Raw genomic sequence first — 24349 nt, forward strand, 5'->3', positions numbered from 1 at the left:
AAGAGAAAAAAGAAAGAAAGAAGAAAAGAAAAGAGAAGAAAAGAAAAGAAAAGAAAAGAACAAAAGAAAGAAAGAAAGAAAAGAAAGAAAAAAGGTCTAGGGGCTAGAAGAATAAACCAGGATAGTGCATATATCAAGATAAGTAAAGTATTTCTAAAATCAGGGAGGAGAGGGGGGACTTCAGAAGCTACTGTGGGACGCTGGTGTATTTTCATCTGGTCCTAAACCAAAAACACAGTGGTAAGAGTTATTCACATCTTATTCTTTTCACATTTCAAATGTTCACTAAAGAAGTAGAAATTCTGGTTGGAAAGAAAGTAAAAGAAGTTATTGGACATTTTAGAGTACATAGCTCTGGTAGACATAAATGGGAAACATTAGGGAAAGGCTACCCAAGGTTAGCAACTATTCCTGTATGACAAAGATGAATCATTTAATTTGAAATTTTTCTCCAGATTTTTCCTGCTTCCTTCTTTACTTCCAGAGAGAATTACCAATCCTTTCTAGAGTTCTCCCCTTTGGAAAGCACCGCCAGTTCAGTGGTTCAGACTGAAAATCTCTTTAACGCCAGGCTCTCCCTCTCTCCCAACAGCGATCACTGGTCTTGATCCGTCTCCCTCCAGTGTCTCTCCTGTCTGGTGCATTTTCTCTCATCTGAGTCTAATGACATCATCTTTGCTGTCCCTTACCTCCAATCTCTCCCTCTTCTAATCCATGCTATATACCCCTGCCAGAGTCGTCATCAGCCACCCCCTTTCCAAATACTTTAATGACTACACACACAGTATTAAACCCCTGCACCTGGCATTCAGGGTCCTCCACCATCTGGGCACCATCTGCTTTGCCAATCCTACTTCCTTCCCCTAACACCTGGCCCAATCTACATTCATTCTGCAAAAGAGGCCCTAGTTGCCAAGATTACTACAGGGGCAATAGAGAAGACAGGCAAACCAAATTACAATACCGTGTGGCTATGAAAACAATCCTTTCAGATCTCAACTCCTCCATGACACCTTTACGATGCCCCTCTGTGAAACCAAACTTCAATTTTGCTTCCCTAGCTTCCCTGCTACATTTGATCTCCTCTTTTATTGTAGAATATACTACACTTTATTCTGCATATCTTTTGCACAGTAGATCATAGCTTGGTTTTGGGGTGCGGGGAGGGGACATTGATTCTTATTCATTTTCTGTCTCCCATGGCTGCAAATGTAGTAGGTAGTGAATAAGTATTGTTGAATTTTGGCTGAGCAAGAAAAGTCTCAAAGTGAAAGCCAGTCATAGACTCTGTCATGGAAACTGATGATGTACTGCAGTGGTTCTCAAAGTGTGTTCCCTAAACTAGCACCATTAGGATCACATAGGAACTTGCTAGAAATGCAAAATCTTGAGCCCCATCACACCTGATAAATCATAATCTCTGGATGTGGGGCCCAGTCATCTGTGGGTAACCAGCCCTATGGGTGATTCTGATGCTGAAATTGGAGAACCATTGACATACCACAGTCTCTCCTAAAACAGTCTGATCATAGGACTATCCTGAGAGCTTGTCAAATCTCTAGCTTCCCAGATTCCTCCTCAGTGAGTATGAGTTACTGCACGTGACTTGATATACTTGTCAAACACTCCAGGTGGTCCTTATCTTCAGGAGAAGCCTAAAAACTTACTGATATGTTGGGAAGAAGTAGCTTTTGGAATGAGGTTAAAAACCAGGATTTTAGTCCTAGTTTGGCCATTTGGTGTGCTATGTGGGGTAGGCCACTTTTCCTTCCTAAGTCTTAGTTTCCTCACCTATATATGGTAACAGTGATTGGGTCTTTCAGGGTCTAATGCTCAGAAATAATAAATGTGCAAGTTTGCATGTAATACATGTTCAGTAAATAGTTGAATCATTATTGTTATTATCTTTGAGGGGACTGAATGAAGGAAACACACCCACCCCTCTAGAGTGAGTTAAACCTCCTTCCTAGTCTCCCATGGGGCCAGAGATATAAAAGGTATTTCTTATTGTCAGTTGCTGTCAAAAAATTTTTTTAAACATTTCTTTTAAGCTGTGAGCACTTCTTAATAATCTCTGCACACATATCCTATGAGTTACATAAACTATGACTATGAACTCCATCCTGTGAGCATGGAGAAGGGTTCTCCCTCCAGCAACCCTTTCTCCTGCTTGGTGTGACTCTAATAGAGACATTCCTCCTTCACATCTTCAATATCCATTCTTTAGTGAATTTGTCTTGTTCCTTGGAGTACAAAACTTGGGAAAGGTATTTATGTAATTCAAAGAAGACGTATACAGGGATATTTTAAGAGTGCTCATGTACAAAAGTTTCGCCTAGTAATACTTACATACAATAGAGTATTTTAGTCTAGACACCATTTTTTAAGTGCTTGAAGTAAGCCACTAAATTGATTTCACATCCTATTTATGGGTCACAGTCTAAAATTTAGAAAAGAGTAGCTTACCAAGAATGCTATTTGAAAAGCAAATTGCTAGATCTAGGAAAGACTTTTTAGGAGTTCACCTTCTTGAAGAAGCTAATCTACAAATAATTTTCTTTAGTATAGTCTTTAAAATCTGTGGTAGTGGTGATGAACACTTTGAATACTTTTAAAAATTCAGGAAGTATAGTCTTAGTAAAATAATAAATCTAAAGAAGAATAAGAGTGTAACTATACAATTTTTTAACAAAATATGATTAAGGAGGGGGATTTATTTTTAATCATTGTAAATTCATTGCTACATGCAAACAGTGACATCTGGTGGAATGACATTGCTTTGCTTTAAACAAAAATTCCAGCTTTCACATATTGACAGTTAGGAGATCAGATTAATGTCCAAATCATTTCTTTTTTGGCATTTCCATATAAAAACAAAAATACGCTAATCTAATATCTTATCAAACATCAATAGTACATACCGAAATGACTTTTTGTCATCCCAATCTGTATTTTTAAACCTTAGGTAGGGGTTATTTTTTAAAAATTAATAAAACAGAAGTTTAATTGAGGTTATTATTGATTATAGTTCTAACTCTGCCAAAAACTGTGCTTTGTAATGTAAAATTTTTTCTCAGTTTTCTCATCGATAAGTTAGACTAGGAGAAGGCTAAGATATCTATGGCTCTGATATATGTGCTTCTGTGACACATATCACTAGCTAGACCTCAAACAAAGATTAACTCTCATATTATTTGGCATAATATCTTGGGTCATTGTCTGGATTATGCAGCAAAGAACAAGACCAAGTAAAGGTAGGGGGAGGCAGGGAAGGATTAGACCTGACCATTGAGGAATGGCAGACAGTGAAGGGAATGGGAGATGGTAGGTGAAAGTCATTTCCAGATAATCACATTGGAAGAAAATGTAGAGCATAAGAAAGAGCACAATATTCCAAAGGCAGTACGACAAACTACAGATGCATTACAAGTGGCATCAGAGAGATCTAGCATGGGACAATGTCACATTCCAGTGGGGAAGCAATCTGTGATGGGGAATACAAAACCAGGCAGTATTTTATGAAAGCTTTCAGTAATTAAATAATCAACATCAGGGAAGTCTCCCACAGTTATCAGGGCTCCGGTCCTGGCCTAGGACTCGAAAACAGGATTTCAGTTCCTAAGAGTGAACAAGCAATACAAGGTAGAACACCCACCCTTTTGGAAGCAGAAACTCTGCTCCCAAAATTGGTCACAATGGATCAAATATGAAATACCAAGGGTAAGTAAAATACGCTTATCTCAGATAATTCAACTAGAGCTCCTTGGATTCTTCCTAGCTTATACCAGGATTGGTTTTGGAAACAAGATGAGAACAACTATTCGGAATAAAGCATAAAGAAAAAAAAAAAAGAGCTTCTTCACAAGTTCATAAAACATGAAACCACATTTGGAATCAGAGAGACCAGGGTCCTAGATTTTAGCAGCTCTGTATACGTGGACTAGACACTTAATCTCTGAACTACAGTTTCTTTGCTTAGGAAATAGAATGAATTTATCTATTTCATAGAGTTGTTGTTAATACTAAATTATATAATAAATGTACCTCAATGCATTCTCTAAAAGATAATTTTCTGTTTTCCTATTCAAATATCACTACCCTATTTGGAAGGTTCAGATAAAATCTTTCAAATGGAAGCACACTTCATATATTTGATCTGTAAACTATAAGTAGTAGAGACAGTAAGTCAAAGTAATTACTCAAGTGCCTGTCTTTCAGTTTTAAAATAAAAACCCTCAAAAGGACGTACTGTCCAAACAACATCTTTAATGTTATTTTTATGATGTATGTATATATATATGTGCATACACAGAAAAAAGCCTAGAATAATCTTTACTCTATATAAAAACCAATAGTAAAAGGTCAGCCTCTACTACCCTAGTTTGAACAATCACAGAGAAAAATTGTAGAGGCAAAATTTTCAAATCCTATTTCATCCCACTCCCGACACTGTTCAGGATTCTGAATGACTAAATTAGTAATATAAATGTGTATCTTCTGGTTCTTCTACTGAAAATCTAAAAGTAGTATTCTAATGTCTTCAAGATGAACAGTCAGGAAATGCCAGGTAAACCTATCTGATATTAACTTTGGACAGCCAGAAATGACCTAACTTCACTCAAAGATGAGTACACAGAAAAATCAAATATGAGTTCTATGAAGAGAGTCCGCAAAGCATAAAAAAGAAATATATCATTCAAAAAGCATGTGAAAAACATCCTTTTGAAAAAGATTTATTGTAGAAATTAAGAAATATTTTAGAAAAGGTTTGCTTTGTTTCATCAAGGAAATTTTTAAAATGCTTTCATGAAACAAATAACAAAAGTTCAGATAAGACAAAAGACAGATTTTCTTAAGAGGTTGGTAGAATTAAGAAAAAATAAGAAAATGCAATAGAAGTATTAAAATGGTAATTAGAAGGTATTTTTAAAATTTTATAACTCAGAAAATGAAACCACTGATGTGGAACAAAAGTTGGAGAGATAAACATGAGCAAAGAGATGAGAAATGTCGAGAATAGATCAAGAAGATCCAATATGTGGCTTGTTGCTATTACTGAAAAAATGCACCAAATAAATAAAAGGGAAACACTACTCAAAATAAAACAAAAAAAAAAGTCCTAAACCGAAAAGCTGTATCTGTATATCAAAAGGGCTTTCCATGTACCAAGTAATATTAATTAAAAAGCAATCCACTTCCAAATATAAGGTAGTGAAATTATTTAATTTAAGGCAAATTTTAAATCCTATAAGCATCAAGGAGGAGTGGAAGAGAAACAAGTTACATACAAATAAAAACAGTCCGGCTTCAAATTTCTATCTTAAAACATTGGATATCGGATAATGATACAAACAACCAAAAACACATAAACAAACGTTGACAGATATGATAGATTACAGGAAATAGCAAAGAAGCAAAAAAGAGAGAGAATACAAAAAAGATGGCAAGAATAATACCACATACATCTGATATTACAATGAATAAATATGGAGTGATCCAACCTATTATAAGAAAAATTTCTGATTGGCTTAAAAAATATTCAAGTCTATGCAATCTACAAGGGACTAGACTAAGAAAGATTAAACATAAAATGAAGGGCAAACATATACCATATAAAAAAGCAAAAAGTAAGACAAAGTACAGTTTTACTTTTTATGAATTTAGTGGACAATGTACAATGAAAACAGGACTACAATTAACAGTTTCTTGAATTTCTTTTCATGCAAAATTGTTTTATGTAATCATATATAAGTTTATATATTTAGTTCTACCTCCTTTCAGCACACAAAGCTTTACCTTGTTCTTTATCGTTTTTGCAATGCATCCCATCACTGGATGCACCATAAAAAGTTTTCCATTGATGAACATCTAAGTTGTTTCCAGTTTCTAGTTATTATAAGGACAATGAACATCCTTATGCATTTATCTTAGTAAATGATAGTCATCACCATATAGATGGTATTTAAAGCCATGGTCCTAGATAAAGGATCACCTTGACAGTGTAGGGAGGGGAGGAAAGAGGTCCAAGGATAAGCCCTGGGCACTCCAGTGTTTTGAAGTCATGAGATGAGGAGCCACCAGCAAAGAAGCCTTGAGAAGGCAGAGCCAGGAGGACAGGAAGAGAACCAAGAGAGAATGTGGTCCCAAAGGTCAAGGAATAAAAGTGTCGTAAGGATGAGTGAATGCAACTGTGCCAAATACCTTTGGAAAGTCAAAATGAGGACTGTGATATCTTAAAGCAAATTCAATTATGTCATTCTTCCTCAAAAAAAAATCCCAGTCAGTGGTTTCCCACTACACTGAGAATAAGAATCCCTTCCCCAATCCGTCACACACATGCCCTAAAGTACACATACAGGGCATCTATAAATTCCTATGTAATCAGACTCTTGCCTCCTCTCCAACCTCAACTTCATCACTGTTCCTCCTGTTCTCTAATACTGGACTTTTTTCCAGTTCTGAGATGAGTTCCAATTGTCCACAGCAAGAATTTTCAAACTTCAATGTGTGTAAGAATTGTCTGCATTTCCAACAAGTTCCCAGGTGACGGTGCTGCTAGTCTATGGACTATACTTTGAGTAGTAAGAACCTAAAAAATATCCATTCCTTTCCTCCTAACTATCTTTTATTCATTCTTCAAGTTTCAATTTAAGTTATCATTTCCTCAAACATCCCAAGATAATAAGAAACTCTTCTTCTTGGTTTCCATAGCGCTCTGCAGATCTGCACAATAATTAATTCACTGCCTCTCTCCTCTGCCAGTCTCCAAGTTCTCTGAGGGCAGGGATTATGTTTCTCTTGTTTGCAGATGCTTCCCTAGTACCTAACTCTATGCCTGCCACATAATAGGTACGCACACACACAAAAAAAAATTTACTGATCAATTTAAGTAACTATTCACATTCGTATTTCTTGAGATGGAAAGATAATTACAACATAATAAGTTTTTAAAAACTGGTTACAAAACATTATGTACATAGCATTATCCCAGTTTTGTTCTACATGACTTATTTGCATACAGAAAAGCCTGAAATCATATTTAAGAATGTAATAGTATATATCTCTAGATAGTAAGATTTTGAGAATTGTTTTTCTTATTTGCATATTTTTGAATATTTGCTAAAATGTTGTTATTTTTAGCAAAATAATAAATGAACTTACATATCAAACTCTGACACAATCTTCAATTTTCCAATTATTATTATAGTTGCTATTGTTTTAACATATAGAACTAACAGTCTGTCCATACTTTTTTAAAACATGACTAGGAATTTCCCTTGTAATTTGAAGCCACGTTGAGGCCTAGGTCTGCTGATCTATAGCCTGAGCACTGCTTACCATCAGGAAGCTGAGTATAAGGGTTCCTAACTTGTGAAAGTCAACCGATTTTTATAGGACAGCATTTTTGTCAACTCCATTAACAGTGAATTGACAAAATACACAGCAATTTTACCTAAACAAGTCAATGAAATAGAACACAAGTCCATAAATAGACTCAGGAACATGTTGGAATTTAAGGTATGCAAAGTTGGCATTTCAAACTAGTGAGGAAAAAATGAATTTATTGAATAAATGATAATTTACAATTGCCTAGTCACTTGAAAAAACAATAACGCTTATTTCTCTTATCAAATTAATTACCAATGGATCAAAGCTTTAATTTTTTAAAAGAAAATCCTAAAATTATTAGAAGAAAATATGAGAGAATACATTTAAAGTGTAGAAAAGCTCTTTATAAGAATGACACCAAAACTGAAAGACATAGGAAAATGACCACTAATTTTTACTACGTAAAAATCAAAACTTTTATAGTATGAGACACCATAAACAAACCGAAAAGCAAACAAAAAAGTAAAAAAAGTCTATAAAGTATGACAAATAATTAAAATCTTTAATATAAAAAAATCACTTATAAATCAATATGAAAAAGATAAATGACAACTCAATAGAACATGAATTGGTAACTCTCAAAAGGAGAAAAATAACCAAGAAACATTTTAAAATGTGCTCAACTTTACTAGAAATGAACAAAAATAAATAAATAAAAAGATGTTTTTCTTCATCAGATTAGGAAAATCAGGATGATTGACAATTAATAGTTTGACAAAGGTGAAAAGAAATGAATGATGTCATAAATTATTGGTAGGAGTATAAGTTGGTAAGTACAAGTTGTACTTCTTCTCTGGAAAGAAGTCCAGCAATATGCATCAAAAAAAATTTGTTTAAGTTTAATAAATAATTCCACACCTAGGAATTTTCTTACATTGCAACTTGGTTAAGTTAGTGAACAATATGAAATGAAATCACTCAAATGTTCACACATGACTTTAAGTGAAAGAGATCCATCTACAGAATGCCATACATGGTTTAAACACATGCATATATAAGAGATGTTCAGATGGCTGTTCACCAAACTGCTAACATTAATCTAGGTGTTTAAACACTTTTAATGATTTCTCTTATTTTAAAACCCAAAATCTAAAATTACATGCTTAGAAACTAACAGCGTCTATACACTTCTCTTTACAATACAAAAATTTGTAAAGCAAATATATAAATAATATAGAATATTTTTATAGTTCTCATAAAAATTATTGTTTAGCAAAATAAACTTAAGTTTGAACAATACATTGCTATTTTAAATTAGCTTAAGTATGTACCCATAGTATTTCATTAAATAATAATTACTATATGCAGAACTAGGAAAGCATTAAAACTATATAACACAAGTATTATTATGCTTTGTAGCTAACTGTTCATTGCACAGAAAAAACAAAAGTGAGAAAGTAAAATGATATTCATTTCCTGTTTACAAATACCCTTCTTGAGAACACTTATTAGTGCAGAAAAAAATTATCCATTTCTCCAAAATTATAGGCTCATCACACAGATACATTTTGAAAAGGTTAAGCTATGTTTAGCAAGGTAATCCTCAAGATATGGATGCCAGAGAATTAAGTATTCAGTACTTAAATTAACTTCTTATTTGGTACTTAGGAACAAATTGCCAAGAATTATCATCATCGAATAGAACATTTATTGACTCTCTTGGAAAAAGAAAGTGAGATCTACTTGAATAACAAAAATTTAGAATTAGAAAGAAACCAATATTTTTAACACTTTGCATGACTAATAGAAGCTGTAACTCCTCAAAATGATGCTTTGCCTGCAGATTGCTTATTGATATGACTCAAAATAGTAGTTTTATGACTACTAGATGATGTTTATGTCTTTATTTTCCATGCTCAGCTTTAGGCTTTTAATAGACAATCCAAAGAATATCATATGAAACTGCTATTTTCTGCCAGAGATACTGGACTAGTTTTGAAATTTCCAAAATTCTTCACATACGATTTTTTTTAATTGAGTAAACATTGACTTGATAAATTAAAACTAGAAGACTTACATGTATAAAATTATAAATAAGAAACAAAATCTTTTTGTCTAATTAGAAAATAAACATGAGAATTGTGATTACTAAACACAGAGAAACCAGATGATTTTAAAACATGAAACAAGGCAGTAAAGTGTTACAATTTTTACTAAAAGTCAAGTTTGAGGAAATGGGCTCAGAATGTACCATGAAAAGAGTAGATAAGTTACTGATAACTTTATGTTATTAGTAACACTTTACTGCTAAAAAAAAACATTAAAAAATAGCAGACTTGTGTATATATGATATAATATGCTAAAATAAACTGAAGTGAAGTAGAAATGTATGCTATGACCAATGAAGGACTTCTGAAATGTAATTAAAAGTGAGCTTCAAAAACATTAATCTACAGATCTAAAATAGAGTATATATAATACTGAAATATTTGTATTTAAATTTCATTTAATATTTAATGTTTTTAATATTCTTACAACATGTAGGAGAAGATTTTTTTAGAATTCCTACCAGACATTTTAAAAGGCATTCTCGATGGGCAGGTAATATGGCCCCCAAGGGGATGAAAATTGATGCCTTGTTGAGGGGAGGGTGATAAAAGCTTACTCTTTTTATGTATAGAGCATAGATAGATAGATTAGGTAGATAGATGATAGATAGATAGATAGATAGATAGATAGATAGATAGATAGATAGATAGATTAGATAGATGATAGACAGACAGACAGACAGATAGTACCATAAACTGATTTACAGCATATCTGGGGTATTCAAAATTAACGGGGAAGGGCGATTAGGGGAAAAAAAAAGTCTAGAAAGGCTCCTTAAGGGGGTGCTAATGAAAAAATTTTGAGAAAAATTAAGTTAGACGCATCTGGATTCTAATCACTAACCAAAGATAAGTACTTAGGCAAGTATCCTGATATTATGGAGCTAAATTTTCTTCATGAATAAAATAGAAATTACAATTTCTCTCTTCCAGTTGAAGATTTAAATAGGGAAGATGCAAAGCACATAGCACAGTGGTAGAAGTATAATTACTGCTAAATAAAGGTTGGCTCCCTTCCCTTTTCTCCTCTCTTTTGAGGATGCTATGATTATATACTCTTCATAAAATATTCAGATTCAAAGGAAAGTGAGACACAAGGAAAAATGGAAGAAACTCTAGAGACAATGGCTTTTGTACCTGATCCCTGGAACCAAGTATGCCCAAAGAGGGTGAAATCTAAAAGTCTGGCTTCAAGTTCCAAAACTTTGATTTTCTTAGTTGTATCAGCTTAGCAAAGTTGCTTGATTTTTATGAGCCTCAATTTCCACATCTGTACTCCAGAGTTGTAATGAAAAACAAATGAGACAATATATGCGACACTCTTTGAGAATCATAAACCACTAAACTAAAGTTATCTTACAATAGGCATAGTTCATGTTAATATTGGCAGGAAATTAAGACATTGACCTAGACCGCGTACATATTGGGAAGAACTGGAAAAGGACAAAAACTGCTCTCTCCAGTGTCTAAGAACAGAATCAAATCAAGTCTTCAAAATCTAAACCTCAAAGGCAGAATTTCCTTGCTAGTTTAAATCTAGTTTAAAACAAAATTACCAGTGGAACTCTTACCTATTTCTTTGATCTTCATCTGTAAAGTAACCATCTAAGAAAGCGTCTCCAAATATTCCAAGTAGGGTATTGTGGCCTTTCTTGTCAGCCGTATGATACACTCGAGAAGCCAAGCACAAGTCAATGGGTAGCTTCTGGGCTGGGACAGTGGTACACAGATCATGAAGGTTACAAGTGGCATCGTCTTGTGGGATTCTGCAACAAAGAAAAAAAGTGGGCTTCTTTTATCATTGTGTGGTCTTTTGATATAAAATACATTGACAGTTTAGTTCAGACTCTAAAAAGGATGTCTAAATGTAAGAGATGGGATTTAAAACTATAATAATGATTTATAACAAATTTAATATCACAATGGCAGGCCATTGACCAGACCTTCAAAGTCGTATATCCAGCCGCCTGCTGAAGGCGGCTTTCAACATATATATACATATGAGCTTGCTTTTAGATCTGTTGATTCTAAGGTATGTGTAAGATTATGTATGTGTAATATGTATGTATATGTATGGATATATACATATACATATATGTATGTATAATCTTACACATACCTTAGAATCAACAGATCTAAAAGCAAGCTCATTATCGTCGCCCCCTCTCTCCAAAAAAACCTTTTCACTTTTGAATTCTAGAACTCAGTGACAACACATCTAGCCATCATGCATCACTCCTTCACCACCCTGCTCAAATGCTAATGTCTTTGAAGTAGAACAATGAAGTACATTATCCATTAACTAGCAGTGAACTCAGTGAAACACTGAGTCTCTCTAAGTTAAGGCAGTATCTTCCTTCCCACTGTGCTAGAACTTGCCTCTTCTGCCTTTCTGAAACAGAGAGGAGGGCATGAAGATATCCTTTCTTATGTCATCCAATCAACAAATACTTCATGAGTACCTACTATGATCCAGACTCTGGCTAGGTGATTTAAACACATACTCTATAACTCCCACAATGAAATTATATAGGAGGTATTATTATCCTTATATTGAAGCAGGCTTATTTAGGATAAGTCACAAAATTAGTGAGTGGCTACTAGGATCTAAACACAATGCTACTGACTAAAAGCCAAATTTTTTGCCTATTAATGCCTCTTAATGATCCCTGAGGAGGAAGTGTCTTTTCCAGTACTACTCCATCCACACCTCCCAACTAAAGTTATACTCTTTCTTTAACCAAATGATGACCTTTTCAGCAAATCAATTCAAATAAACTTTAGATTGTGTTATCAATGACCTCCAAGCCCCAACTAATAATATTGATGATTCTCCTTGAAATTGCTTCTCCTCCATGAGCTTTTTTAAGCTTGCACTATCCCAGCTCTACATCTAACTCTCGAATTCATCAAAATTTTATTTAGTCACCGATTTCCTTTCTCCATCTTCTTAACTGGGTACAACTACCAAAGCTGAACTTCTCTTTCTAATCCGGAAAAATCAGCTTCAATATTTCAGCTATTTCCTCTGTGCTGAGAGCTCCCAAATCTCATCTCTAACATCACTAACTCACCTAGATCCTTCCTCTTTGAGATACGAAACACTGGAGCCATCTTTGGCTCCTCTTTCCTTAACCTGCATATCCAATGAAAACCTGAGCTTCTCCCCTGCACAGGGTTGCTTAGATGTGCTCCTTCTCCCTGTCATTTCCAACACAGTCAAGAGCCTCATCACCTCAACCTGTGTTAACAAGGATTTAATGCCATTTGGATGGAGCACTGCACCCTCTGTCTTTTCACCTCTTTCAATATCTCTGCAAAATTGTATTGCATTGATCTTTAAGTACTCCTTTACCCAGCACAATGGTTCTTTGATATTGCTGCATTCATCTAACTTCCTCTTTCTAAGTTTCCAGGCTCCTAGCATCTGGCCCTACTTCTAACATAGTGGCTAAGAGTTTTGAGTGTAGTGAAGTCAGACTGCCTCTGTTCAAATTCTTTTTTAAATTATCACATGGTCATAAGCAAGTCAATTACTTTCTTTATACCTCGGTAAATTGAGAATGACAACATTAGCACATTCTGGATAAAATTACTTTAAGAAAGAGAGGAGTGAATGCATTTAAAATAGTGACTCTCACATAGCAGATGTTAGTTGTTATTATCAGTCTCCAGGAAAATTCACAGGGCCAGCAAGTCCTGTCACTTCCTTCAGTTATGGATAGAATGCTGCCTATCCTTTTGTCCATGTCTAAACATCCTTCAAAAGATATCCCCAAGACTAGCTTCTCTGCGAAATTTAATTTTTTTTTCTTTTCTACAAATATCTCTTTTCATACATTGCCCTTTTCTTGTGCTACCCATTCTGACTCTTTATCTAATGGGGTAATACAGTTTTGTCCACCAATTGGTCTATGTGCCTGCATAGTAACACAGTACAAAGAAATATAGACTTTGGAGTTGGCTGGGCCTAGATCAGGATATTAGTTCTAACACTCACAAACTGTATCACCGATGTGTCTGAAGATCTTCTGTAAAATGAGAATAAAAATCCCTAACTTTTGTCTTTCTAAGGAATTGGTAACAATAATAGTTCCAGGTCTATGAAAATCTCAAGAAATGCTTATTCTATTTTTATTGCTATTGTTATTAATTTTCACTGCACAGCACCTAACTCGTTGCTAGGCACGATATATACATTATTGAATCATTAACACAGAGTGGTTTCTGTCATTTTTAAAATAGCACAAGGTCCAAAAAGAACATGACATGAAATTTGTACATGTTTGAGTGGAGAAAGATAAGAGAGGTAAACCTAATACGTTTGGAAATGCCTGAGACAAAAAGACCAGACTGGAGGAGTAAAAACGGGTGTCCAGGAAAAAGGAATCCTAAGAAAGGACTGAAAAAAAAAAGAGGAGAAAAATGTAAGCTCTGATGTCAAGCTCATCTATATCATCATTATGTTTGGGACAGGTCCTGGCTAATGGAATGTACCTAAGATTACTTTTTTTTTTTTCCTTTAAAAAAAGCATCACAACCAATCTGAATTCTTATGTTCCCAACATACTCTAATAACATAGATCTGTAAGTGAATCGCCCTTGGTTATCGAGCTAAATAATACTATATTTTCAAAAGATGGCTCAATTCCCAAGAAAAAAATTTAATTTGGGGGCCACTCACAAGTGAGAAAAGTTTGGTTAAAAAATTAATTAAGGAAATAGGAGCAGGGAATAAAAAATATTCAGAAACATTTTTCTCAAAATTCTCTTTTAACATATATATTTTTTAAATATCAGATTTTTATTCCCCTGCATCTTATTCTTATTTCTCTCTAATGGAAATTTCTAAGTTCAGTTTTAATGAATTAACACAGTACTATATATATATATATCAGAAAGGTCTACAAATATTTTTGGCATGCTCAAGAAAGGCTGTGTGTTTTTATAGCATACTCTCCTTAAACAGGTCTATTTGTCATTCTTTGAAACACTAAGACATAAAAAAGAAAAGACTCTGACTCTGTGTGTGGCCATGCTACTTTACTTAATGCACTAAATGCAAGGTTTTTTAGGGGGAAAAAAATCAAGAAGTTTCTGCTTCATTGATAATCTGACAGTAACTATTTATTGAAGGTAAAATACTTGTTGTCTGCTGTCACTATTTGTTTTAATACATAATCTTGCTAACTAAATGAGCTTAAAGCAATGTAGATAAGCAATGGCATGTACAGGGTCACTTAAATGCCAATTTGACTCTTTCATAAACTTTGGAATTCTTTTCCCATGAGTCTACTCTCAGCTACTAAATTGTGAGTAATATCCATTTACAAAGTTTAGGCTGGCCATAAAAAGGTTGTCTTCCATGTCCAGCACACCTTTCAGTGCCCTAAGCAACAACAAAAGCTAATAATTAAAGCTTCTTTAAGATCCCCATAAAGAGTTAAATGAAGAAGAATCTAGAATTAACCAACTCATAAAAAACCCAGTGGTGAAATAAGGAGAAAATCTGTTTCAACAAGATGAATGGCAAAAAGATAAATCTATACATCTAAACTGCATTTACACACTATTATTCAAAATTACGGTTACACCCCTGCATAATAAAAAATTTCATTAAAAATGTGGTGGTGGGGAGGGGATGAAATATGAAATGAGAGTAGAGAATAAAAAGGCCACCTAAATAATCAGTTCCATTAGCACATTTTGTGTCGGGTTGCCTTTTATTTTATTTTATAGTAACAAAATTAACCAGTATAATAAGCAATTAATCTAAATTAGACATTACAGTGACCAAAAAAAATAAAATCTAACATTTTGACATTTAATTATCTTTATTTTCACAAAGAGCTATTTTTATTATAGCTATTGTTATGTCATTAAATCAAGTACCTTGATCAAAAATAAGAACAGAAAGAAGGTAGAGTACAGTATACATATCCTAACTATTATCTGCCATCAACTCTTCTGTGAGGTTTAACTTAGATCTCATACATGAATTTCTAAAACATTTAATTTTCCTTTAGAAATGCATTTTCAGGTATCAATGCTACTAAATAACTTCTCTTCAGACAGTAAATTTGTAAACCTAATTTACTTTTTTTTACGTAGTTTTTGATCCTGCAGAGGTTTTGTAGGCTTTCTTTGCTGTGGAGTTCCTAATTTACTTTTTCTTGTTCGTTTAACTTCTTTTCCTTTGATTTGCAACAATTCTGATGATCTCACCTTTAAAAGAAATGAAAGTGTGCTGTTAAGGAGAATTGTAACATGAGAATTAGATCTTCTCTCTCATATTTAATGGTCTATTTTATATTTAAACTCCTAATTTTTATGTTTATTTTATAACAAAATATAAATCCTAAAGGTGAGTTGATATTTTCCTCTAGATCCTTTCTCAAATTTTTATATAAATACTTTCATAACAATTAAAATATTAGTATTATACTTATTTATAATATTTTTATTGCCTTAAAACTGCTAAAGAAGAAATATAAGATTTTTCGCTCCATAGATTTACTCTTCTTGATTGGTATTTTTAATAGGACTTAGCCTTACTCTCTTAAAGTCTAGCATGGGAGTTCCAGTCAAGATGGTGGAGGAGGTTAAACACTGTGCTTACCTCCTCCCACGACCACATCAAAATCACAACTAAATTAAAGATCAATCATCATTGAGCATCACCTGAAGTCTAGTTGAACAGAAGTCCTATAAGAAGAGGCCACCTAGAGACTGGTAAAAGAGGTGGAGACATGAAATAGGCTGGTCCCATATCCACCTGTGGCAGCTAAAAGTTGGGAGGGATATTTCAGCTATAGACAATCTGCAGATTGCTTTGTAGCTCATACCAAGTGACCCCAGGCAGCGGCTGACCTTGGCCTACACACAAGAGCCTCTCCCAAGAGGCCCCAGAACCAACACACTGAGGGGCCAGTTTCACACAACATGAGAGTACCATCCAACCACCTCTACAAACAGTACATCCAAAGGGAAGACTCGGCAGGCACCAGAGCCCCACTAAAGCAAACCCTGATCCTTAGGGTCAGCCCTTGCACAACAGCACCTCCACTGCAGTTACAGCTGGTCCTCACAACCAATCAGCCTGAGGGCCAATCTTTCTCAATGACATACCAACAACAATCAAGGCTCAACTACAACAGGAAGGTATACACAACACACACAAGGGGCATACCCAGAGCACCCGGCTCAGGTGACCAGGAAAACTGTACCACTGGGCCCCACAGGATACCTACTAGATAAGGCCACTCATCAAGGCCAAGAGACATAGCAGCCCAACCTAGTACATAGAAATAGCCAAAATGAGGAGACAAAGAAACATGTCCCACATGAAAAGAGAGAACAAAAATCCAGAAAAATAACTAAACACAATGGAGACAAGATACAGAGTTCTACCAGATACAGAGTTCAAAACTCTGATTATAAGGATGCTCAATGATCTCAGTGAGAACTTCAACAGATAGGAAACATTAAAATGGAGATAGAAAACATAAAAAAGAACCAGTCAAAATGAAGAAGACAAAACTGAAATAAAGAATACATTAGAGGAATCAACAGTAAATTAGATGAAGCAGAGATTTGGATGAAAAGGTAGCAGAAAACACCCAATCAGAACAGCAAAAAGAAAAAAATCTCCAAAAAAGTAATGATAGTTTAAGAGACCTCTCAGACAACATAAAGCATACCAACATTCACATCATAGGGATACCAGAGGAGGAAGAGTGAGACCAAAGAACTGACAACCTATTTGAAGAAATATTGGCAGAAAACTTCCCTACAACCAAGATTACTCTACCCAGTAAAGCTATCATTTAGAATTGGACAAATACAGAGCTTCCCAGACAAGAAAAAACTAAGAGTTCATCACCATCAAACCAATATTACAAGAAATGTTAAAGGGACTTCTTTAAGAAGAAAAAAAGAAAAAAATCAAAAATACGAATAATAAAATGGCAATAACTACATATCAACAATTACTTTAAATGTAAATGGATTAAATGTTCCAATCAAATGACATGAGGTCGTGGAATGGATAAGAAAACAAGAGATTCACTTCAGATAGAAAGACACACACAGACTGAAAATAAAGGGATAGAAAAATGTATTTCATAAAAATAGAAACAAACAAACAACAGCTGGGGAAACAATACTTCTACAGACAAAATAGACTTTCAAACAAAGGCTATAACAAAAGATAAAGAGGACCCAGCTATTCTGCTTCTGGGTATTTATCCAAACAAACCCAAAATACTAATTTGAAAAGACATACGCATCCATATGTTCAATGCAGCATTATTTACAATAGCCAAGATATGGAAGCAACCTAAGTGTCCATCAATAAATTAATGGATAAAGAAAAAGTTACACATATACACAATGGAATATTACTTGGCCGTTAAAAAGAATGAAATCTTACCATCTGCAACAACATGAATGGACCTAGAGGGTATTATGCTAAATGAAATAGTCATACAGAGAAAGACAAATACCATATGATTTCACTTTCATGTGGAATCTAAAAAACAAACAAACAAGACAGAAACAAACTCATAGAGAATATTTTGATGGTTGCCAGATGGGAGAGGAATAAGAGGGATGCGTGGAAAGGGGAAGAGATTAAGAGGTACAAATTAATAGTCACAAACTGTCATGAGGATGTAAAGTACAGTAAAAAAATATAGTTAATAATATTGTAATAACTATGCATGATGTCAGATGGGTAATAGATTTATCAGGGTGATCATTTCATAAGTTATATAAGTATCTAATCACTATATTATACCTCTAAACTAATATAATATTATATATTAACTATAACTGAAAAATAAAATATTTTTTAAAGTTTGGCATGTATCTTTTATGCTTTATATAACTATTTTCAATAAAGTTTTTCAATTTGTTTTCTTGTACTTTTTTCTATTTCTATTGCTTGGGAAAAATTAAATGCATGTCTATCTCTTAAATAATTGCCTTTTAATCATTACAGATATTCGGAGTATTGTTTTCCTAGATTTCCAAGGAAATTTGCAGAATTTATAGTAATACTTCATCTAAAGCATTTTCTCCATGGGTTTCTCTTTTTATTTATTTATTTATTTGTTTGTTTGTTTGTTTGTTTGTTTGTTTGTTTAGAGACAAGATTTAAGAAAGAAAGTAGGGAGCCTTTCCTTGGGGAAAGCAGAGAGACATGGCTGAATAAATAGAAGGAGGTGAAGAAGAGGGATGTTCTTATAGATTAGGTAGATGATTTGGCCTCAGTTCAGTAGTAGGAAGAGAGCTATTGCAATTTCTTGGGTAAGAAAGTGATGACGAATAAGGGAAGTTCAGAGTACAGACCATTTCATATCATCATCCAGTTACTGTTTAAATTTTCTCTACAGTTTCTCTACCAAATGGTCATTTATGCTGGCTTAAACATGATCAGGAACAGAGGATTTGAATACATCCAAAGGCAGTCTTTCTCTTTGAAACTCTTCTAGTTAGAATTTTTGTTTTTTAGAGAGCCTAAAAATTTTCATCCTCTAGTCTCAATTCAAACTTCACAATCTAGCTCTCTTCCATTTGACAGTCAAATAGTTGAATACAATTGACTCTCCTGGGCCTGCTCTCCCCACTCCCAGCTAAACATCCCCAGTTCCTTCAATTCCACCTTACATGTCATGCTTTTGAAGTATTGTGCTTTCTCGTCTTGAATGCTCTCTCCCAGTCAGCGATTTGTCAGTGTCTCTCCTGGGATTGGATACCCACATTCGAATACAGTATTTGATGTGGTCAGATCAACCAAAAGAAATAATCCTCTTCTACGATATTTGTCATTCAATGCAAACTATGATTGTACTTGGTTTCCCAGCACTAAATTATAACCTAAAACCCTAATTTTTTTTTTTTATATTTTCTCTAAGTCATATCACCTGGTATCTATGCATTTAGATTGTGGACCCAAGGGCACAACCATATACACAGTCATCCCAGTAAAATTTCATCTGAGATCTCACTAACCAAATCATACCAGTCACATTTTGGATGTTAGCTGCAAATCCAATCAGAAAATCTTCCATGTTCTCATTCAAGTTATTAGGAAATATGCTGAACTGAGCACAGCCCTATAGCAGTCTACTAGGGACATTCATGAGTATCCTTTGAATAACTAATTACAAATCCATCTAGCAATTCACCTGACCACAGTCTTGTCTATAAAACTTATCATTGGAAGGCTTTCATAAATGAGTGACTGCAACCCAAAGGACAATATCGACTAAGTTTATAGAGTTTTCTTGTATACCAGGTTCTTCACTGTGAAACTTTTGTGTTGAACTCTAAGCCTAACACTTTTCTGATGTTCAGTCTAGTAACTCTATGAAAAGAAATAAGGTTGGTCTTCCACGGCTTGTCCCTGAGGGAAGCCACAATGGCTCCAAGTGATTATTGCTTCCTCTTGTAAGGGTTCAAACACAATTCTTTTAATGACTAATTTAACCATTCCAGAGTTTTGTCGAAGAGTAATCATACATTACAGAAACCATTTTCCTTACCCTTAAAAAAATAAAACTCAGATTTGCCATGGCAGTCTCCAGGCATCTAGCACCTCTCTCACTGTAGCAGCTCCTCAAAGCTGCTGCTGACAAGGGCTCAACAGGCTTAAACTTATCAAGCTAAGCCAACAGGCTCAGATAGCGAAATTAACTCAAACTCTTTTACCAATCTTGGGCTTCAAGTTTCTTTTATCAATTCTTTTTCTCTTCTTTCTAAACTAAGGATCATTCTTCTTGTCAGATTTAAGAGAAGCAAAGTACAAGTTTATCAGCTTCCTTTTCTCTTTGTCATATTTCTGTTTATTTAAAGCCTCAACCTTTTTCCAAAAACAAATTAAGGGAGCTCTGTCACATGTTGTCATCACACTATTTATCCAAAATGACAAGGTTATCCTTTCTTTTTTCTCTCTTTGCTCCAAAACTAACATGAAAAACAAAAAAAAAACAAAAAACAAAAAACAAAAAAAACACCTTTTTTGTTCTTAGCATTATTCACAGGCCTCAACTCATTCTGGATCTTAGCCTTCTTGATATAATTGTTATAGCCACATGCCACTTTTATGTTTATTCATGGATATGTATTTCTTCTTTCATCTTTTGTATATTTTTAAAACTAAATACAATAAATGCAACAGATCGCTCATAATTGTTTTTGTGAGAATTTGAAGAGATTTAAGGCATCCCACCTCTCTTAAACTTCTTTCCATTTAGAATCTCAAGATAAGATATAGATATAGATATGTAATATTTATATTTTTTTTACAGACTTTTGACCTTTTGCCTTCCTAAAATGCTCAACAATCATCTCCTGGCCTCTTGCATCAGTCATTTCTTTACAGAGTCTTTGTTATCTAAGTTCTCTTTTGGTTGGTCAGGACTTAGATCAGAGTCCTAATATCCTAATAACCTTTATTGTACTAATCAGCTTGTAAGAGTAGAAATGGTCAGTAAAGTACAGATGATCCAATTCTCTATTTTTTACCTGAATGAGACTTTCTGGCATGTATGTGAGCAGTGGAAGGCCTGCATTGCTCCTTATCACGTCTCTGTGCTAGTTCTATTAGCTCTGAGCTATGTCAAAGATCTAAAAAAAAGGAAAAAAAGAAAGAAAGGAAAAGGAAAAAGAAAAAAAAAAGGTTTTCTTGTCCCCCTAATCTGGCCTGACTTGCTGGACTATATCGTTCTTCATTCCTGTGCCAGAGATGCTAGAGACTAACTTTATGACCTCAGATGTCCAAACAGGGTAAAGTTCATGGATAATAACTGATCTTGAGATGTTAACTGAAATAAATACAAGATACTCGGTGAAAATTCGGTGGGATGAGTCACAGGAATACTTCCAATGCTTTTTTTATGGCATTCCTGCTGTGCTCCACAATATCCCACAACAATAAACCATAGATTCTCCTCCCTTTGAAACACTTCTGTTTTCAGCTTAGAGTTCTTTAATCCATTCTCCAAGTCTCTCATGTCAAACCATTCCTCCTGGTTTCATGAGAGACACTCCACCCCTAGCCATTTTTGCCACTGAGAGTCGGTGTTCTTGTACTTATCAGACACCAGTTGATGATTTTTTTGAAAGGGCAGTGTTGCAAAGTAATAAAGAGTGAAGGTTCCAGAATTAGACCACCTGAGTTCAAGTCCTGCCTCTACAACTTAACTAGATGTTTGTACTTGGGCAAGGTATTTGTCCTCTTTATGATTCAGTTTTTCAACTACAAAATGAGGATGATAATAGGGTTGTTAGTAGAAAAAATAAGATAATCTATGTAAAACACTTAGCAAAGTGATTGGCACATAGTCAACACTCAATAAATTCTAGTTACCTTAGGAAAGGACTGCCTGTTTTTACCAAAATAAATAATTTTGCATGACTTCTTAATAATATTTAATAGCAGCCACAAAAAGCCAAAAAATTAATATTTTAGAACTTTTCTGAGAGATTTAAATTCTTGACAGGCCATGGAAGTTAAACCACTGTCCAGAAAATCCATTTCATTCTTTGACACATTTAGTAGTTGACCACTTCCTTTAATGCCCACATTTTATTTCCAAAGTCCCAGTGTTCTGGTAGAATAACAGATAAAAACATTACCTGTGCCCACGAGACTAACATTTTTTCATCAAGATGCCATAGTCTTTATGGATGCTAAATTTTCCACACCTAGAAAGTGTTAGCTCAACACAGGATTCACCTGGAGTAGTTAGCAATGAGCTAGCTTTGACAGGCTTCACTCCATATCCCTAAGCCCATGCTTTAGAAAGACAGCATGCCTTCTGATGGAGTCGGTCACCAATCACAGGATAAGTCCCTTTCCCTGACAACAGTGGTGGATTTTCCCTGACCAGCTCTTACTTGTGAATCTTCCTTATTACTTATTATTCCAAGAAGATCAATATGCTAGTGTCATGCAACATGAAACTAAGAAAGGAGGGCTTGAGAAATGAAGAAACCAGGAGGCAACTGCACTAATCCAGACATAAGGTCATCAAGACCCAGACTAGGATGAGAGCTACTAGAAAAGAGAAGAAAAAAATAAGCACTAATGTTTAGGAGGAATCTAGGCCTTGGAGACTGATTATATGTGAAAGGCAAGGGAAAAGGAACATCACAGATAAATCAAAGGTTTCAGAGTTGGGAGTTTCGGGCAAAGGTTGAAGAACTGTTATGGCCAGTTGACTTGGGTGAAGTATAGTAAGAATATGGTCATTGGTGGGGAGAGGGAGACCCAAAAAAAGAGAATAACCAGGAAGTTTGTTTACCCACAAAATGGTATCCATTTGAATCAGTCAGAGAGAGGATCCCTGGTGATAATCAGGATACTATGCTATGGTTCAGGGAAAAGTGGCTTTTTTATAAATCCTAATGATAATGTATCTATTTTTAAATAAACTTATTTATGTACGTCAAAAAGTGACTCAAATTAAAGAACAACAGTACTAAGTAAGTAGTGGTAAGGTAATATGCAAATATGGTAAAAATTATTTAAATTATACATAAATAAAATGAATCTGGAAAACATTCCCGCAATAGGAAAACATTTAAGGGTTAGGGTAAACCTAAAATGGGCAAAGTTATAAATGCTGCAAAGTACCGCCAGTCCTGATCCCTAGGCTACAGTTCCTGATTCTCTCAAGATGGTAAAGGGAAGACTCTTGGTCAATTTCTGAAAGCCCTGAAGTTCCTTCCCTCAAAAATCTGTCTTTTCTTCCCAGAGTTGCTATTAGGTTTGAAACTAAAAGCCTTCAAAAAACAAACAAACAAACAAACAAAACAAGTGTCCTATTTTCCCAAATGGACAATTTGCACATATGAGGCCCTTTTTTCAGGGGGAACTCCTGCTACATTCCTTGACCCTTGCCTGGGCCATTTCTTCACATCTGCACCATCCTCAACTCTCATAACCCTGTTTTCAACATAAATAGTGTTTTACCTTTAAAGACAACCGTTTGGCTGCTTTCATATCACTTTTGGGCTGTTCATCTTCCAAAGGTTTACTTGATTCATCTGCTGGCTGAATTTCCAAAGTTTCTTGAGGTGTAAATACCATATTTTCTGCTTCTGAGGGTGTCCATTCTAACATATCCTCTTGTTCAATCTGGAAAATACTTGTTATATTTTCAGGAAGTTCCTCTAACACATTCTGTTGGAAAACGTAAATGTACCAGAATGATTTTATAACTGGTTCTTCCAAAATTTTAAGTCATACAATGTTTTCTCTCTGATGACTAAATAATTATGAAAATGCATGACTGAAATTAAGCAGAGGTAGTAAGTTTCTTTTGAAGATTTACAAACAGAAACTCAAAATATGAAAACTGGCAAATTATTTTCCTCAGCCCTTGTCCCAGAAAATATAGCTACCCCACAATTATTATGCACCAACTCTAAGGAAATAACAAGACTCCATCCCACAATCACAGAATCAAGGCCCATTGAAACAGTTAACCTCAACCTCTGATTCTTCAGTCCTGAGAAATGGGATTCCTGCTAACCAGATGCTCTTCCAGAAGCCTGATTTCAGGTCTTCTGAGAACAGCTGACCCAGAGACCACAAGAAGACCACCCAGACACCCCAGCTCCATCCCAAACCCAAATGAAAAATTCTCACAAAATATCACTCTTACACTTATTCTGTGTTCCTTTAAAATGTCTTACTTAATCTGTATCTCACCAAGTCTTAAGGAAATCATCTTTATTGCCATATTTAGGTATTACCCAATTTAAACCAAGATTATTTGGGATTATGGCACACTTTGCTGCCTCAAGTTAGCAGATAATAAAACCAGTCTGACTTACATAGAAATCTGAATGCTATAGAATGACTTGAAAATGCAATTGTATCACTTTGTGCTTTGATACAT

The 24349-nt window shown here is 34.6% G+C and overlaps 1 protein-coding gene across 1 annotated transcript in view; it reads right to left on the minus strand.

Moving 5' to 3' along the window:
- The window catches only part of LOC120597848 (uncharacterized), a 119354-nt gene that overhangs the window by 26224 nt on the left and 68781 nt on the right, over nucleotides 1-24349 (minus strand). Inside the window, exons 7-9 of the mRNA XM_039856501.1 lie at nucleotides 23419-23628; nucleotides 15535-15662; nucleotides 11009-11203 (exon numbers count right to left, since the gene is read on the minus strand). Coding sequence (XP_039712435.1) covers nucleotides 11009-11203; nucleotides 15535-15662; nucleotides 23419-23628 — 533 coding nt within the window. The remainder of the gene's footprint in view (nucleotides 1-11008; nucleotides 11204-15534; nucleotides 15663-23418; nucleotides 23629-24349) is intronic.

This window comes from Pteropus medius, unplaced genomic scaffold (assembly GCF_902729225.1).
Source record: "Pteropus medius unplaced genomic scaffold, Ma_sr-lr_union100, whole genome shotgun sequence".
NCBI classification, from domain to species: Eukaryota; Metazoa; Chordata; class Mammalia; order Chiroptera; family Pteropodidae; genus Pteropus; species Pteropus medius.